At 38.1% G+C, this 18,657-nt stretch overlaps 2 protein-coding genes across 4 annotated transcripts; both read right to left on the reverse strand.

Moving 5' to 3' along the window:
• Positions 1-382: 382 nt before the first annotated feature.
• Positions 383-2,237, reverse strand: LOC120069106 (S-protein homolog 24-like). Its single transcript, XM_090307924.1, has one exon. The coding sequence runs from the start codon at positions 1,098-1,100 to the stop codon at positions 666-668; it is 435 nt and encodes a 144-aa protein (XP_090164050.1). The 5' UTR covers positions 1,101-2,237; the 3' UTR covers positions 383-665.
• Positions 383-17,161, reverse strand: LOC120069810 (holliday junction resolvase). Of its 3 annotated transcripts, none has more exons than XM_039021636.2 (10): positions 17,034-17,161; positions 16,634-16,726; positions 16,212-16,346; positions 16,014-16,103; positions 14,990-15,139; positions 5,046-6,616; positions 3,849-4,761; positions 3,253-3,496; positions 2,338-2,407; positions 383-1,018 (listed from the first exon to the last, which is right to left on the reverse strand). In XM_039021636.2, exons 1-7 carry the CDS (start codon positions 17,094-17,096, stop codon positions 3,867-3,869), a joined length of 2,997 nt encoding a protein of 998 aa, XP_038877564.1. In that variant the 5' UTR covers positions 17,097-17,161; the 3' UTR covers positions 383-1,018; positions 2,338-2,407; positions 3,253-3,496; positions 3,849-3,866. The 3 variants fall into 3 exon arrangements, with proteins under 3 accessions (XP_038877564.1, XP_038877557.1, XP_038877575.1); XM_039021629.2 differs by having other exon boundaries at positions 5,046-6,619; XM_039021647.2 differs by lacking the exons at positions 383-1,018; positions 2,338-2,407; positions 3,253-3,496 and having other exon boundaries at positions 3,978-4,101; positions 4,269-4,761; positions 5,046-6,619.
• Between the last annotated feature and the right edge of the window lie 1,496 nt (positions 17,162-18,657).

Raw genomic sequence — 18,657 nt, forward strand, 5'->3', positions numbered from 1 at the left:
TTAATTAAAAGAAAAAAAAAAGTAAATAAAAGACCCCCAAACTCTTACCAATTCACACTCACAGAGTGAAACAATGGTTTTGAGTTAAATAGTAACACATACCCTCTAGTCTTCATTTGTAGTACATCATGCACCTTATATTCCTTGTTGTGGAGGTGCGATTAGAAAGAAGAAATCAATTCTTAATAAACTACCTAAACACAGGCCTTTCAAGTTTCAACCCTCACGTCTACAGAGAAAAATAAAGGAAAAAGCACAATTGAGACAGTAAGATCTAGAGCATCCAAAAAGCAGAGAACTCGTCTCTAGTGAACGCCTGATTTTACGTACCAAATCAAATACCATAAAAAGCAAGTATTACCGACCATTATATGCAACAGGATTACTGAACAAACATAAATTTATTATTCGCCTGAAAAAAAACATAGATTCAATAGGTACACCGTACAAAAGAAAAAAAAAGGCGATTTTTACTAGGTAGATAACCGGGGAACTCAAATTCCTTCGCTAAACTCATATTTATGATTCAAAATAGCCTTTCCTTTCCTGAACTACACTATAGAATCTAGCTTAGGAAAGGCCAAGATCAAGACAGTAAAAGCAAAACTAGTAGAGAAGTAGAAGTAGAACAGAGTAGAGAAAACTTATAGCTGGTTTCTAGTGCTTTACCACGAGAAATCCTTCTTCCAGTTTACTTCGTCGTCACTGAAATAAAACCCATCTTCCATAACCAACCAAGAGCATTTCCTGAGAGCACTACAGCGATAGATATCTCTTGGTACCTTGAATGCATCAAAACTCTTCCTTGTACGGTCCAATTTGACAGTGCATGAGAATTGAGAGGTTGTAGTAATCCAGAAGTTGGTCTTGACGGGCCAACTGAAATCATCATGCTCCTGGAGCGCACGCCCACCGATATCACTGTCTTTGGACGCACACCATATCACCAGAGGCAGTGAGGAGTTGTTTGTGAAGCCATTGATTACTCGGACTTCGTATTCTATGCCAAACAGTTGCTCTGCAGGTAACAATGACACGAAAACAGAGAAGAACGGGAAGAAAATGAGCATCAGAATGCTAATGAGAATCTTCATGATCATGAAAGAATGGAAAATTCAAATTTCTGGTGTAAATGATGGCAGTCTTGCTCGAGCTTTATATGGTCTCAAGCTAGTTGTTTTTTAAGAATGGTAATTCTAGACTAGTTACGTTCTCAATGATGAGAATGTACTAATTCAGTGAAATGCACTTTCACTATTCATTTCTTGTGTTAAATATGTAGACTATACGAAAAGAAATGGTTGTGAAAACTTAGATATCAAAACCGTATTTCTTTTCTTTTCTAGAGAGTAAACAAATCAAGTGAGGATTATATGCTCCTCCATTAATTTGACACATGTTCTATATATCGAACATCTGGAAGAGAAAAATATAGATGCACACCCACTAGCAGTGACGCGGCGCGTGATTTTTCAGAACTTTCTTTATTAAAATGATGAAAATCTTAATGATGGTGTATTCATGTTAGCCCCTGAAGAAAATGGCAGTGTAATTAATTATCACACCGTGGACTAATATATGCGATGTGAAAGAGCTTTATATAATAGCAACGCCAATAGTCCCGAAAGTACTTTACAATAACTATAAACTTCTATTAAAAGAAATACGAACCTATAATCATCGGAAAGTGTTAGTGCTCATGTAAACACTTTGAATTAAAAAAGTTGAATATAATTGGTTAGAAGCTCTTCGATAATGGTTTTATTTCTGATCATCCTGTAATCTTTTATCGAAATAGTTTTTAAAATTCAAGTCAATGAAAATTTTTAACTAAAAATCACTGTGAACTAGGCTCAGCCTCATTCGTCAACAAGGGTTAAGATAACAAAAAAGTAAGAGGGAATGAGTTCAAGTTTGGGTGACTCCCACCTAAAATTTCGACGTCTTATAAATTCTTAACAAATATAGTAGAGCCACACGGTTGTTCTATGAGATAGGAACACTCACAAATATATAATAATAATAATAATAAACTAAAATAATTAATTTTCAAAAAACTGATTTTTCTGTATTAAAAAATTGATTAAGGCTTTCAAAGTGTTTCAAAAGTGAGAGAAAAATACTTAGTAGCATCCCAAGCAGCACCTATTTTTATGCATCCTATTAAATTGTCTAATCATAATTTTTCAAGTGGCAAATTCTTCTTTTTAAGAAAAATATATATTTTAATCTTGTGCACCCAAGTATGGCAAAAATTGTGAAAATTTTAGACAAACTTGTTATGTTAGTTAACAAATTTAGTTTTATAAATCGAAAACTAAAAAAAATTCAGAATACCTGTAGGTCCACTGAAAGTATCTCCTTCGAAAATCTTCGTGCGCTCCGAGGACCTTTTCAAGTTGGAAAGCTGCGGTCAAAGCGTAAGGCGAAGTCTAAATCATTCCTCATTATACATACTACATAGTCTACTTTTACTCCAGATTTTTTCTTCCCAAATAAATAAATCCTCACTGTTCAGTGGTGCTTAGGTAGACAGTTATTGATCACTGTTCATACACGCAACTTTTACCATACCCTTTCCTAAACAAGGTTTCTGCCTCATAGGGGCACTGACACCGAATAGATCTCTCAACTCAAATCTTCATCCTACGTAACAAAAAGTTAAGGCGAAGAGAGGATCTGGTATAATAATTTTAAAAAGGAAAGAGAGATAGTGCCTTATCCACTCTAAGAACAAAATGGTGTCTGTCACGGTCCTATAGTGGCATCAGTCGTTAATATGCGAACAATAGTACTATCGTAAAAATGACGGTTCTAATTCTTCCATATTGGAATAATATCAGTCGCCTAAACATTATACTATATTGACGCCTCAATTTCTGTTCATTGGCAATGCAACACGTTCGAGAAATCCTATCATTTGTTTCTACTTTCTCTGAAGCTTTGCTACCGTCTACTCGTCTTATACTAATTCTAGTGCCTGAAAAAATGGACCATATAGCCAAATGCCATCAATGGTTTCAATACAGAAATAATTATCTCATTGAAAGTTTTAAGTATTTTAAAAAGAGATCAACATCAATGGGAAAATTTCTAATATCACCCTAATAAATGCTACTGATATAATAATATCTAATATCTTATTTTATGACGAACAATGAATGAATATAGTATGAAAAAATTTCTTAACTACCATACTAGATATTTTCTCTAACAATGATGAATGAACAAAGTTTCTAGAGAGAAAATTACCGAGATGAGTAGCAAAAAAAACCTTTCTAAACCCCTAGTTGGCACCAAAGAAAGGCTGTGCGGCAGTCTACTTCTCGGCCTCACCACTGAAGCACAAACCAAAATGGTTCATTAATCATTATAGGAAAGACTGATGGCAAGTGTGGTTCCACTAACTGGCATCCGGTTCCTCCTGCAACAGAACGATGGCACGGGCGGAACCATAAGTCACTGACACACGGGGCGTGGAGCTGGATTTTTGGGTCTGGAACGGAAAGGAGAAAAAGAAGACATTAATAATTTGAGAATATAATCTAAATTTCTTTTTATTTGAAGCTATGATTACAAAACCATGCATAAAAAGATTCCCCATCTCATTAAAAGAAGATAAATATGTTCTCGCAGTGCAAAAATGCCAAACTGAGCATAGCTAAACCTTAAGATACACCTTTGACTGAAAGGTCGTGAGATAAATCCAAAACATTTTTAACCCCCGTTTCAGTCCACGAAAATAAAAGCAACGTAGTAGTACAAGAAGTTAGTTATTTACATGTATGTTGACAACTATGAACAGTTCTATTCATTCGCACGTAAGCGATGCCATAAGGATAGTGTACCTCTGGATTTGAGACTACTTAGTCAACTCCGCCCTGGCTGCCCAGGCGATATATTTCATCTTCGAGGCCAGAAAAGTGACTCCGAATTTTGTTATGAAGTTCTCTGGAATCGACATGACTTTCTTCAAACAGTGAGAGGCCCTGGCGCATAAACTTTAATCCATTCTTTAGCAATTCCATTCCCTTACTGATTCCTTCAGGAAGCTTTCTTTTCCTGCTAGATGGTCCTTCATCGATCTCCATGCTCTTACATCTGTTGCCAGTTCCACATAATTTCAATGTCGTATTCAACATATCCTTTAACACAAGTCCTTCTTTCATAAGCAGTGCTAGCTCCTCAGAGCTCGGTGTTACTGTGAGGAGAGCCATTTCCTTCTCAAGAAATATTTTAAACTCTAACATAAATCCCTCTTCATTTACCTGTTTTCCTGATTCCAAATCATATGAAAGAGCTGCATTCTGCGGCACAAATCTCCACAGCTCATCACAAGAAGTACGTGCCGCAAAATATCCAAAAGCTGTTAGCCCCAAATGTATAAATGCCCAGTGACGCTCCTTAAATAACATGTGATATAACTCCCACACAGCACAGCTTTTTGCATTATCATCAGTTTCAGTCATTTTAATGTGTGCAAGCCCTGCCAGGAAAGGAGCCAAACCTGGTTTGCATTCATATAACAGAGCATCTGAGGCCGTTGGTCCTGAGATAAAAAGCTTTTCAAGCTCCAAGATGACTTCCTCCATCTCATTAGCTGCATAAAGGTGCTTCATGCACGAGATGATCCCCAATGTTTCAGATATTAGTTGTCTACAGACTCCCTTTGCTTGTTCAACGCCAGAGATTTTGTAGCTACGAAGAAGAGTAAGTAAGAACTTCAACGTTCTCACATCAATATCAGAGGTGCTTAACTTCCTGTAGGACATCATGCCATCCAAATAACACAATTATAAATGAGAGACTGAGAATTTGTAAAAACTTCATATTAGAACGCTAATAAAGAAAGTTTGCAAAAGATACGACATCAACTCCATTTGCAAACAGAAAAACAGATCACATGATCGCCTGCTAAAATGCTAAAGCACAAAACTACCTGTATTAATAAAATTTTAAGTCAAGAGGGGCTTTAAGGAGTGTAGAGAGTTTGAAAAGGTAGAGTCTCCTTAACAAGCTTAACAAGGCAACATATGAATACTTACATGGATTGTACTGTAGTAGATGCAGAAAATACTGGCAACCCAATAGTCACAGAGGAAGCCAACATTGAAGTCTCATTGAAATTACCAATGAAGCTCAAATAATCACGAATCATACTCTGAATAGCAATATTTTTCATCTTCTCAGAAAGTAAGTTCAAGGGAAAGCCTTCCAAGATCAAGGCAACCCATATCACAATCGACAGCTGAGATTTGTCTTGAATGAAAATAGACTCACAAATCTCGTTTAGTTTAGTATGTGCACCATATGTCAGTAGCATAGTTATAGACCTAGCCATTTTTCTCAAAGCAGAACTGTAAACGAGAACTGGCTCTGATGATGCCAACAACTTCATTATAGAAAAAAGATTAGAGATGACACCATTCACCAGGCCATTATCAGCATAGCGCAACATAAAGCACCAAAGTTCCATAACAATGTCCCAGCAAAGAAAATGAGGATGCAAGAGATTGTCGAGCAAGAAGGATTGCAATTCTAGCCAAGCATAAGTCTTGGAGACTGCAACCATGAAAGTCTTCAATGCATGCAAAAGAGAAGATAATAGAGGAAACCACTTTAGCTCTGTAGTTTTGCCTGAGAAATATAAGAAAGGAACTTGCAGGAGAAGAACTGATGCATATACATCTTCTTGAACTAAAACGTCCAAAAGCCAATTGAGTTTTGTGGTGATCAGAAGTTTTGCATCATCACTGAGATCAAAAGAATGCCTCATCAAATTAAGTAGAAAATTAATGCGACCAAGCAATAGGGTTTTGGCATCATTCATGCCCTCACAATTAGTGTTAAAAATTCCATTCACTGAATCTATCTTAAAACAAGCGCTAGGATCTCCATCTGGAAAAGAACACCTTTTGGTAGTGAATAACAAATCCATTATCTCATGTTTCAGGTCTTGTTTTAGATCAGTGGAATTTAGTATACACTTGACTAAGTCCGAGCACGGTTGCTCCAAAAGTTCAGTGATCGCTTCAGTCACAGTTTCCAGTAACTTTTCATTGCTTAGCCAAACTTTATATGTGGAGATCACAAGGACACAGAGAATAATCTCCTTACGTACTAGATAAGCTTGGGAAGGACAAAGGCATGATATTTTCACAGCATTAATCAGAAAAAATTTGACTGGAAGAAATATCCGTCTGGCATCAGTTGCAGAGACAGCTTCTTTCATTACAGAAGGCCAAGTCGCTGATGCACATTGCAGAGGCTTGATGACAAGTGAAACTAGATTTAGAATAATGGCTGCTATGTTCAACTTTGATGATAACACCACTTTTCCATGTTGAAGCAAGGTAAACACTCCTTTCCATGACACATTAAGAATGGTCACCAATCCTCCACCACCTTTGGCTGCAATGGTGCCCAATTCACATAACTTCTCAATTATACGCTTGTGTACGTTTATGACATGGTTAACAGAACTGCTGGTTTTATCAAATTCTTCACCAGAGGACTCCCAATCTAGGCTTTGTGAGTGAAACTCGGAAAATTTTATTGTCGCATCAATGACCATCTGAACAGCTTTCAATATTTCTGAGCCAAATTCACGAATACTCTGCTTAAAGAAACCAAAAAGTTGTCATGATGTCAAATGAAGTACAAATAACAAATAGTTTTTCAAGACGGATCACGCCTGTTTCGAGCAATACTGTCACAAAGAGAGAATAGACTAGGAAATTTAAGAAATATGAGGGAAAGAGTAAGGATTAAAGTTTGCACTCCTCAAGGAAAGTATTTCTAAAAAAAGATTGTCAAGGAGAAGGGTCTACATGCAAACACGAAAAATTTCAAGCAATTAATATTCCATTTTATACACATAAGACTAAAGATGACGAGCAAAAGAAACTTCAAGATACGAAACCATAGAATGGTTAAGATAGCCAACACTAACACTTAATCCAGGTTTAGTTTCAAAAATTAAACCGAGGAAATAAATGTACCGTGGAGTTCTATTAAATTGTTCTCAATACCCGATAATTAGGGTTGGCAATGGGGCCAGGGCGGGGCGGGGGGGCATCCCCCGTCCCCGGCCCCGTAGGGGAAATTGTCCCCCATCCCCGCCCCGCGGGGACGGGGGCGGGGATTCCCCATCGGGGAAACAGGGTCCCTGCAGGGCCCCATTCATGGCAGACTTCAACGGAGGGGAGGTATGAGCAAGCGAGAGCGAGAGCGAGACCGAGAGAGATGAGCAAGCGAGAGCGAGACCAAGATCGAGAGAGATGAGCGAGAGCGAGACGGGAGGGATGAGCGAGAGCGCGAGGGAAGGCGGGAGCACGAGCGAGAGCGATGCAGAGACCGAGAGCGAGAGCGATGCAAAGAGCGAGAGGAGAGGGATGTTTTGTTGCAGATTGCAGAGAGCGAGAAGGGACTGGAGAGGGGATAAAAATATATATATAAATTCGGGGTCGGGGCGGGGATACTGTCCCCATCCCCGCCCCGTCCCCGGACGGGGCCCCGAATAAATTCCCCGGTTTGACCCCATCCCTGGTCAAATCGGGGAATCCCCGCCCCGTCGGCTTTTTTTGCCAACCCTACCAATAATAGGTGAATTGCTATGTTTGGCAAGAATCTCCAAACTGGTTTAGTTAAATCACCTAATCAAACTAAAGGCCGGTAAACTCAATACTATAGCTTGAAATTACTAATAAAACCAAGAAAGTTAACTTGATGCCAACTAATCTTTTCTTATTTGGATTTTGGAAATTCTATAATTTAGTCATGCATGATAAAAATAATAATAATAGATATATGAACTACTACCTCTGTGTATATTCTTTTTCTAGTGAATTGAGACTTAAGCATCTTAGAGAACCACATTCCAAAAGCCAGCTATTGAAGTGAGAGAGCCAAGTCACTTAAGTACTGTTGAAAATAGGGCTATTAACCTAGGGGCATTTATGTAATTGTGTAAGACCCCTAGGGTTTCCTACTGTCTATTTATACAGTGTGTCCCTGTGTATTCAGTGTATCAGATTTAAAGAATAAGAAAAGTCTTTATATCGTGATTTTTCTTCCTGTACTAGGGTTTCCACGTAACCTTGTTGTTCTTCTCTTCCCTATTCTTTATTTTTTAACATAGTATCAGAGCGCAGTAACGAAACCCTAGCCGTTATGGAAGAGAATCAACCCCAATCTTCTTCTGTTGATGGGTCTTCGAGTTTTGACATGAAAACGGCGATCCGAGCAGCTGTAAAAGAATGTTTTCAGGATGCTCTACCGGAGTTAATTTCTACTGTCCAGTTGCATTCATCGGAAAGTCGCCATCAGCCGATCGGGTCTCTCCACGCAGAAACGAGCCGAACTCGGGAATCGCAAGTGGATCGTTCGACTGCGATTGGAGAAGGCCGAGAAGAGCAAACGAACAACGGTCTGAGAAGAATCAACCAGCGAGTGGAGTATCCGGTCACGATCGAAGCTGGAGCTGATCGCAAAGAATAGACGACCTACGATCGAAGCCATCACGATCAGGGCAGGATCGGCAGCCTCAGACGCGAAGAACAGATGACCTTCGATCGGAGCCATCACAATCAGGGCAGAATCGGCAGCATCGGACGCGAGGAGCAGGTTTATCAATCTGATCTGAACAGAGTTGGTACCGATCTAGAGCAAATCGGGTCGTTTCGGGTTGAACCAGGACAGACCAGCGATGGGCAGACCCATACCCATTTTTTTTATTTCAGCTCCAACCCGAGGGTCTTTGCTCAACTCGATAGTTCTTCCACAACCCAATTTTTTGCGCCAGTCGATCCTATTTCAACCAATCCTTCTTCCTTCACAGCCCGACTCAATGGTCCTTCCACGTTCAACAGCCGAGGTCTTGAACAGCCCAAGCGACCAGAACCTGTTCCAACCACATGTAGTTCAACTCGTTACCCAGACGATGTGAGACAACGGTTGACTTACCTACAACAGCAGATTTCTGATTTGGATACGATATTCGGTGCAAATCCTCAACCGGTTTATTCAGAAAATTTGGTAAACTCATTACCTATAGTGACTAATGTTTCCTACTTATCTGGTTCGATGGGTAATTCTGCAGGATTTATCGTAAGGGAAAAATTAAATGGCCAGAACTATTTCTCCTAGTCCCAATCAATCCGGATGGCCTTGGAAGGGCGTCATAAGTTTGGATATTTGACAGGGGAAATTCCAAAGTCGGCCCCAAGTGATCCACAAGAACGAATTTGGAAAGAAGAAGATTCGTTGTTACGGTCTGTTTTGGTGAATAGTATGGAACCCCAGATAGGAAGACCACTACTATATGCTGCAACAACCAAGGATATCTGGGAGACAGCGCAAGATCTATATTCCAAAAGACAGAATGTCTCTCGGCTATATACACTCCACAAATAGGTCCATGAATGCAAACAAGGGTCCATGGATGTTACTTCTTATTTTAACAAACCGTTAATGCTATGGCAGGAGATGGACTTGTGTAGAGAGATTGTCTGGAATTGTCCACAGGATGGGGCCAATATTTGAAGATTGAAGAAGTAGATCGTGTTTATGTGTTTTTGGCAGGATTAAACCCAAAGTTTGATGGTGTCCGTAGTCGGATATTGGGTCAGCGCCCGACTCCTTCAATTAGAGAAGTCTGTTCTGAAATACGACTGGAAAAGGATCGATCATGTGCCATGAATAATATCATTTCTACTACTGATACAGCCGCCTTCATCGCTAAGCCGTCCGGTACTGATGGTGATAAAAAACCTCCACCCGTTTGTGAACATTGTAAGAAGCTTTGGCATACAAAGAACCAATGTTGGAAATTACACGGGAAGCCCCCAAATAGCAGGTGACGACAGTCTCATGACAAATCTAATACTAGTCGTGCCCTGGTAAGTGATTCAATAGATAAACAAACTCATAAGCAATCTTCTGGTGACAGTAAACACAGCTTAAGTACGGTTGGGGTGAGTGCAATTGCACAGTCAGGTAATTTCCCTTCTTTTGGCCTGATTAGTATAAATGGTAAAAAACCATAGATTGTGGATTCAGGGGCTACTGATCACCTTACAAGTTCCTCAGAGTTATTTATGTCATATAATCCAAGTGCTGGTAATGAGCGTATTCGAATTGCAGACGAGTCTTTTACTCCTGTTGCAGGAAAGGGCAATATCTATCCGTTTAATGGTTTAATCCTACGTGATACCTTACATGTGCCTAAAATATCGTATAATTTGTTATCTGTCAGTAAAATAACAAGAGATTTGAAGTGTAAGGCGATTTTCTCACCAGATTCCATTTTGTTTCAGGATCTGAAATCGGGGATGACTATTGGCACTGTCCGGCACGATAAGGGACTATACTTTCTTTCTGACGAAGCTTCCTCTAGGAATAATCACTAATCTGGGTTTATGTCTTTAAATTTCTCTGTTTCTGAAAATGATGTTATGTTATGGCATTTTCGCTTAAGACATCCAAATTTTCAATATATGAAGTATTTATTTCCTCATTTATTTCGCAATGCTAGTACTTCTTCTTTTAATTGTGATGTGTGTATTCGTGCCAAGCAACATCGTGTTTCTTTCCGTTCTCAGCCTTACAAACCCTCAAGTTCGTTTTCTCTTGTTCAGTGATGTATGGGGTCCCTCACTGGTTACTACTTCCACTGGAAAACGGTGGTTTATCACATTTATAGATGATCACACCCGTCTCACCTGGATTTTCCTTCTTATTGATAAATCTGAAGTGTCCTCTGTTTTTCAATAGTTTTACACAACTATCGAAACTCAATTTAAAACAAAGATTGGGATTTTAAGAAGTGATAATGGGTGAGAATTCTTTAATGCCTCCTTCAGAGAGTTTCTTGTTTCTAAGGGTATTATCCACCAAAGCTCGTGTGCTTACACTCCGCAACAAAATGGAGTAGCTGAACGTAAAAATCGGCATCTGGTTGAAGTAGCCTGGTCTCTTATGTTATTCGCCACTCTTCCGTCGTACCTCTAGGGAGATGCAGTTCTCACTACTGCTCACCTCATTATTCGGATGCCTTCTCGTATTCTTAATCTTCATACTCCTTTAGAATTGTTTAAAGAGTCCTTTCCTACTACTCGTTTGATTTCTGATGTTTCTCTTCAGGTTTTTGGTTGTGTTGCTTTTGTTCACTCCCATGGTCCAAACCGCACGAAATTTACTCCTCGTGCTCAGAAGTGTGTCTTTGTTGGATATCCACTTCATCAATGTGGATATAAGTGCTATCACCCGTCATCTCGAAAATACTATATCTCCATGGATGTTACCTTTCTCGAGGATCTCTGTTAGTCATCTTCAGGGGAAGAACATAAATGAAGAGACTAACTGATCATCTTATGCTATTCCTTTAGAGTCAGCGTCCATTCAAACCTTGTCTAACCCTAGTCCTGAGCATGATAGTCTGGTCCTTCCTACCAATCAAGTCCATTGGAAAACTTACATTGTATTCTACTAGTCATCTTATGTTATTCCTTTAGAGTCAGCGTCCATTCAAATCTTGTCTAACCCTAGTCCTGAGCATGATAGTCTGGTCCTTCCTACCAATCAAGTCCATTGGAAAACTTACATTGTATTCTACTAGTCATCTTATGTTATTCCTTTAGAGTCAGCGTCCATTCAAATCTTGTCTAACCCTAGTCCTGAGCATGATAGTCTGGTCCTTCCTACCAATCAAGTCCATTGGAAAACTTACATTGTATTCTACTAGTCATCTTATGTTATTCCTTTAGAGTCAGCGTCCATTCAAATCTTGTCTAACCCTAGTCCTGAGCATGATAGTCTGGTCCTTCCTATCAATCAAGTTCCTTGGAAAACTTACTACAGGAAGAATCTCAGGAAGGAAGCAACGTCGCCTGTTGAACCAGAACTGCTGGCTCCAGTGCAGGAGTCAGACCCGCCATCAGGTCCAGGTACGTATATTCCTAATGATGTTGATATATGTATGGAGACTGATGAAGGCAGGCAAGACAAGGGGGAAGGAAGCAGTAATACTAAAAGAGTGATAGAAGGGGAAACTGCAGAGGATGAAATGATTGAAGCTGCAAAGGATGAAATGATCCTTGCTAATGATGTGGAAGATACTACTGAAGTTTCTGATACACAGATAGTCAATCAGGGTGAAGAGCCTAGAGAGGTGAAAGAACGTGATGCATCACTTGATCTTCCTATAGCCCTGAGGAAAGGTACTCGTTCATGTACTAAATACCCTATGCATAGTTACATGACGTATAGTAATCTGACATCCGAGTTCAAGGCATTTACTACTAGCTTGGACACTGAGGTGGTTCCAGATAACATAAGTGTTGTAATGAAAAAAACCAGAATGGCGGCCTGCTGTTATGGAAGAAATAAGAGCTCTGGAAAAGAATAGAACTTGGGAACTGGTGACTTTGCCTGAAGGGCACAAGACAATTGGATGTAAATGGGTATTCACTATAAAGTACAAGTCAGATAGGACGATTGACCGGTACAAGGCTAGACTTGTTGCAAGAGGTTTTACTCAAACCTATGGAGTAGATTATTCTGAAACTTTTACACCTGTGGCTAAACTTAACACGATCTGAGTGCTTTTGTCAGTTGCTGTGAATAAAGATTGGCATCTACACCAACTTGATGTTAAAAATGCGTTTTTTAATGGGGAACTTGAGGAGGAAGTCTATATGAGTCCCCCTCCCGAGTTCGAGAGTCAATTCAAAAATAAGGTGTGTAGATTGATGAAGTCACTATACGGATTGAAAAAGTCTCCAAGGGCCTAGTTTGACAAGTTCACAACGTTTGTGAAAGCACAGGGGTATGTTCAAGGGCATTCCGATCACACTCTTTTTATAAAAAGATCAACATCAGGGAAGATAGTTGTTCTTATTGTCTACGTTGATGACATTGTTTTATCTGGGGATGATGATGTAGAGGTCATAAGACTAAAAACAGAGATGGCCAGAGAGTTTGAAATTAAAGCCCTCGGGAAGCTAAGATACTTTCTGGGAATGGAAGTGACTCGCTCAAAAGAGGATAGATCAGTTTCTCAACAAAAATATACTCTGGACTTGCTAAAAGAAACAGGTATGACTGGGTGTAAACCTATTGACACACCAATAGAATACAATGCGAAACTCGGTGATAAGAATGATAGAATTTTTGTTAATAAAGAAAGGTATCAACGGTTAGTTGGGAAGTTGATATACTTGTCTCACACAAGACCAGATATTTCTTATGCAATAAATGTTGTGAGTCAGTTTATGCAAGCTCCTTGTGAGGATCATATGATAGCAATTGAACGTATTCTTCGGTATCTGAAAGGAACTCCTGGTAAAGGCCTAATGTTCAAGAAAACCGATAAACGATCTGTTGAAGCTTACACTGATTCTGACTAGGCAGGGTCTGTTGTTGATAGAAAATCTATGTATGGGTATTGTACGTTTGTCTGGGGAAATCTAGTCACCTGGAGAAGTAAAAAACAAGGAGTTGTTGCTAGAAGTAATGCTGAGGCTGAGTATCGGGCCACGAGTCTAGGGATTTGTGAGGAAATCTAGTTGAAGAAAGTTTTATCAGATCTCCAGCAAGATAATGAGCTTCCAATGAAATTGTTTTGACATAATAAAGCTATCATCAGTATTGCAAACAACCCAATTCAACATGACAGAACTAAACACGTAGAGATAGACAGACACTACATTAAGGAGAGATTGGACAGTGAAAACATATGCATCCCTTATATTCCTTCAAACTAACAAGTTGCTGATGTACTTACAAAAGGGTTACTGAGACAAAATTTTAATTATTGTGTAAGCAAGTTGGGCCTTGTCGATATCTATGCTCCAACTTGAGGGAGAGTGTTGAAAATAGGGCTATTAACCTAGGGGCATTTACGTAATTGTGTAAGACCCCGAGGGTTTCCTATTGTCTATTTATACAGTGTGTCCATGTGTATTCAGTGTATCAGATTTAAAGAATAAGAAAAGTCTTTATATCGTGGTTTTTCTCCCTGTACTAGGGTTTCCACGTAACCTTGTTGTCCTTCTCTTCCCTATTCTTTATTTTTTAACAAGTACCATATTAGTCATCTCATTCTAACTGTTGTGGGATAAAGGTAGCCCATACTACCTTGGTTCCTAACATAATCATAGTAAGGATAATATGAGGAAGAGCAATTTACTCCAACATTGAATATATCCATTTTTATAGCATCAAATCTCATAAGAGATTAAAATGATTACAGAGAAAAGAAAAAAATAAGTAACAGAAACAAGAATCCTAGAAGAGTTACTGCGTCTTCCTAGATTTCAACAAAAGATAACGTGAGTTAATAACACATCTAGCCTCTTCGTCGTTAATCATTTATCTAAGCAGTAGTATTGAGGCCATTAGCCTCAAATTTGATTATGTGACTTTATCAAAGCAGTTTGAAGATGCTTGTACAATATTTTCTTGCCAACCACAGCAATTCCTGGATGTTGACGGTATTGTTTCTCTCAAATTGACCTCCAAAGTACAATTTTTACCTGAGTTTGATATTAAAAAGGAAACGGAAATAAAGAAAATCTGGGAGAGCTAACCATTCAAGAGGCATTTGGGGTGATGAGCTAGTTATTATAGTCTTAGGTTATTATAGTTGGGTTATGATGGTTTGTGTTTAGGGTGTAGATTATTTTAGTTTAGGTTATAATAGTATGTATTGAAGTGTAAACTATTTTAATTTGAGAAGGAAGTAGTAAACACTGCAGCAAATAATAAAAAAATGATGAATGTAAAATAATAAAAACCGTAACACTGTAGTAAATAGTAAATACCATAACAAATGAGGGTTTTGAAATAGTGTTGACAGTAGTTAATTAGAGGTTTTGAAATAGTTTTTACTATAGCAAGAGGTGGTTATTATATTTTGATGATAACTCTAGCCCCAAACGCCCCCTCAATTTCTTACCACGAATCAATACAACATGCAAGCAGTTAGTACCTGAATTTCTGATACTGATTCAATCATTAAATTCAACTGTTCCAAGGTAAAATTCTCAACGGAATTCATCAACGCCTTGTCTTCAGAAGGAGGACATTTTGCCAGAGCTGAAAAGCTAGCAGCAGAAAATTTCAATGCATCCAAAAGAAGCTGCAGAAAGAAATTTAAATGAGTACAAGCTAGAGACTAATTTAAACCTTATAATTAAGAAAACAACAATTCCCACCCTAACAAGAAAGGTCTCGAAAATAAAACTATTTATACTTATGCCAGCACAAATGTGTAAGGATAAAACATAAAAGAAGCAACCCAGCCACAAGAAGACAGGCAGAGCACCATGGCAATGGCACAATGCGTCGAGGAGAAAGAAATTTATTGGTCCCAGTGAGGGCTCACACGAGTACTTTGGTGATAATATAGGAAACTTCATATTCTATGATCCAAAAAGTTAACACAAAAATAGTCTTGATATAATCTACATAGCTAGTTATAAGTTTTACAATTGGTACAGACGTTCATGCTGGTTATTCAAGAAAGAAATAATGGATGTGATGCCTATCAATTTTCGTGATTGCACATCACACAAAGGACTCAGGGGATCTTTTACATCTGTATGTTAGTTTTTGAAAATAATAATAATAATAATAATAATCTTAAAATAGTGTCCCTTTGGGGACATCCGATAAAATTGGAATAATCTTAAAAGAGTGATCTGTTTCAAAAATATTCCAAATTTAGGGGAAGAGATAGTTTTAGGTGAGTAGTTTGCGGATAAAGAGATGTTTGTCCAAAAGAAAGTATTAGTCATGTCGTGGAGTAGAGCTATGAATAAATCCTGTTGACAATTTTAGAACTACGTGATTTTTCAAATCTGCATTGCAAAAATCCCTGACTAAATATCATGGTCTGAAACAAAATTGCATCTAAGTTGATGGAAGAACGATTAGGGGTATTTGTGCACATGCGCATTCATTACAAATCTACTTCACGGACAGTAAGATGTACATTAACTAATATTTGTCACCTGAAAGAACAGGTTCGAATGCTCCTCTTCCTGTGACTCCTGGATTGACATAAGCGTCATCTTTAGATGCTTTCTACACCAGATACTTGCCTAAAGAAAAACACATGATATTAGATATTATCTTAAGGTTATCAATTCGTACATTTACTTGCCAGCTGTGAGAAAAATGCTGTGTGGAGAACTAACAAAAAATTTTACCTTGACTCCGAGTGTGAGAAACTGAGGTAGACAGTCAGCTATGTCCTTCTCCACTCGTTTTACAGCCACGAGTAAAATAGTTCTATTCAAAAGGCATTGCGTCACATCCAAACAGGTGAAATTTTCCCAAAATATCAAGCTCTCCGTCAAGGTATACAAACATTTACTCAGAATATTAATATTTAAAGAATTTTTTTTTATGACTGTTCTTATCTAATCAGGACTCAGTAGTAATAAAATCAAGAATAAACAGATCAAAAAAATTGCGCCAAAACTTTAATTAGCTGCTAATTACGTGCAGATCTGAAAGGAAAATGACATGCCAATACCTCCTATTCACATCCTGTTAAAAGTACGCGACAACGAGAATCGCCAAAGAAAAACAAAAAACATTAGAAATGAAAAGAATCGCGAGCGGATACTACAAGACTTTCGACTAATGCAATCAAGTCTGATTTACTTGATAACTCGAAATCCTCCAGTTTATTGAGCAACTGAACACGACTCTCAACGACCTGCAAAATGCAATTGCACGTCAATCAGCCACTGGAAGGAAGTAGCGGAAATTCAACAATATTCAAGAGAATGCTAAAATAATTCGTCCAGAAGAAAATGAAGAAACAAGCTGCAAATTTCCGAATAATTGAGGATACCTATAAATTCTTGTGGATTCAACCACAATTTGCAAGTAGTAACGAACAATTGAAACATAATCGCAACTGAAACCTAGCTAACAAGATAAAATTCGACTAAAAACCGTCTTTCGAAAACCAGAAGAAAGAAACTCCAAAACGAGATGCAATGCATTCAAATGGCGCTTACATCTGAAGACGAAATGGCATCGAGAATGCTCTGCAAATCGCCGCTTGATCTACTTCCGTCCATGGCTTCCCTTGCTCTTTCTCGCGCGCGTAATCCTCCTGTTTGTGTATTTGAAGCTTTCCCGCCTTTATGACGCGTAAAAACTAAGCCAGGGAGTTGTATTTTATATGACCTTCTACTTTTCGTTATTTTCATTTTTACCCCAGACTTATGTTCTTTTATATGGGCCGCCCCAACAACCCAAACGATGTTTCTTTCTGGTATAGCCGTGACTTTTTCTTTGAGGTTACGGCTAGTTGCAAACCTAATTTTTTTGAGATATAGCATTAACTAAAAAAAATTATAAATGTGATCAAATTTGAGTCCAGTTCATACAAAAAGACTAAACAGCCAATCGAAATCTAATAAGCCCAAACCCAAATTGATTCCACGATCAAATTGCACTTCCAATAGACAACGATTCGGATTCTACGATCCACGATCAAAATCGATCAGATTCACCTTTCCAAAACTGTTTGATGATTCGACTTTCATCCATCGATGATTTGCATTCATCCAGCTCTCATCGTCAATTTGCCATTCAGTGATAGATAGCTTCCATCTTCATTTAGTTTCTCCTCTTTTTTTTTTTTTCGAAAAAAACCCTAACCCCATTGATCTTCTTCAAACGGCAATCTTCATTTATAACATTTGTCAAAACCCTAACATCTGTCAATCGAAAAAACCCTAACGTCTCCGTTTAACATCCATCATCAACGATGATGTTCTTCAAGGATATTTTTCAAGCGCACTCATCGTTCATCGTTCGCCAACCACTTATGGTTTTGTGAGCCATGGCGTGTAATCCTGCTTATTATTTCTTCTCTCTGCTTTGTAGATTTAAAAGTGTAGCATAAGATTATTGAACTTGTTTCTTTTCTCTGCTTATTATTTCAGTTTGATTATTTGTAGTTTTTTATGCATAGGTTGACTGGGGTTTATAAGTGATAGAAATCTACTTCAATTGGCTTAGGTAACTTAAACTTCATTATGTTTGAAATCGGTGATAGAAATCTACATGTTCTTTTTTTTTGTTACGGTACTTTAAACTTCAGGATGTTGATAGAAATCTATTTGTTTATGTGCTTTAAACTTCAAATGTATATTTTAGTGGGGCCTATCATTGATAGATCTCTATCACCAATAGGCTTGAAGAATGTCGATCTTGTTTTTTTTTTTTTTTCCATGAAATATAAGTAAATGCATAGATACGTTGTTAATTTTTTTTTTGGTATTGTTGATTAAAGTTTATCAGTTATAAGTAATGGTGGAAACGGTTTGGTTCGGTTTCAAATTCAATTTTGGCATTTTTAAAAATCTATATTATATTCTTTTTTGAATTAAAAACGGTTCGCTCGGTTCAGTTTTAGATTCGGTTTTGTTCTTTAAATTAAAAGCGGTTCGGTTTTAAACTCGCTTTTACTCTTTTTTTAAATATATAAATATACACACACACACACACATATATATATTAGTTAAAAACAGTTCGGTTCGGTTTCAAATTCGGTTTTCGAAAGTGAAATCGAACCAAAACAATTTTTTTGGTTTCATTGAGTTTTCGGTTCGGTTCAGTTTGATTTTTAGA

This window comes from Benincasa hispida, chromosome 1, assembly GCF_027475165.1.
Source record: "Benincasa hispida cultivar pf3 chromosome 1, pf3_genome.v1.1, whole genome shotgun sequence".
Classification (NCBI taxonomy): domain Eukaryota; kingdom Viridiplantae; phylum Streptophyta; class Magnoliopsida; order Cucurbitales; family Cucurbitaceae; genus Benincasa; species Benincasa hispida.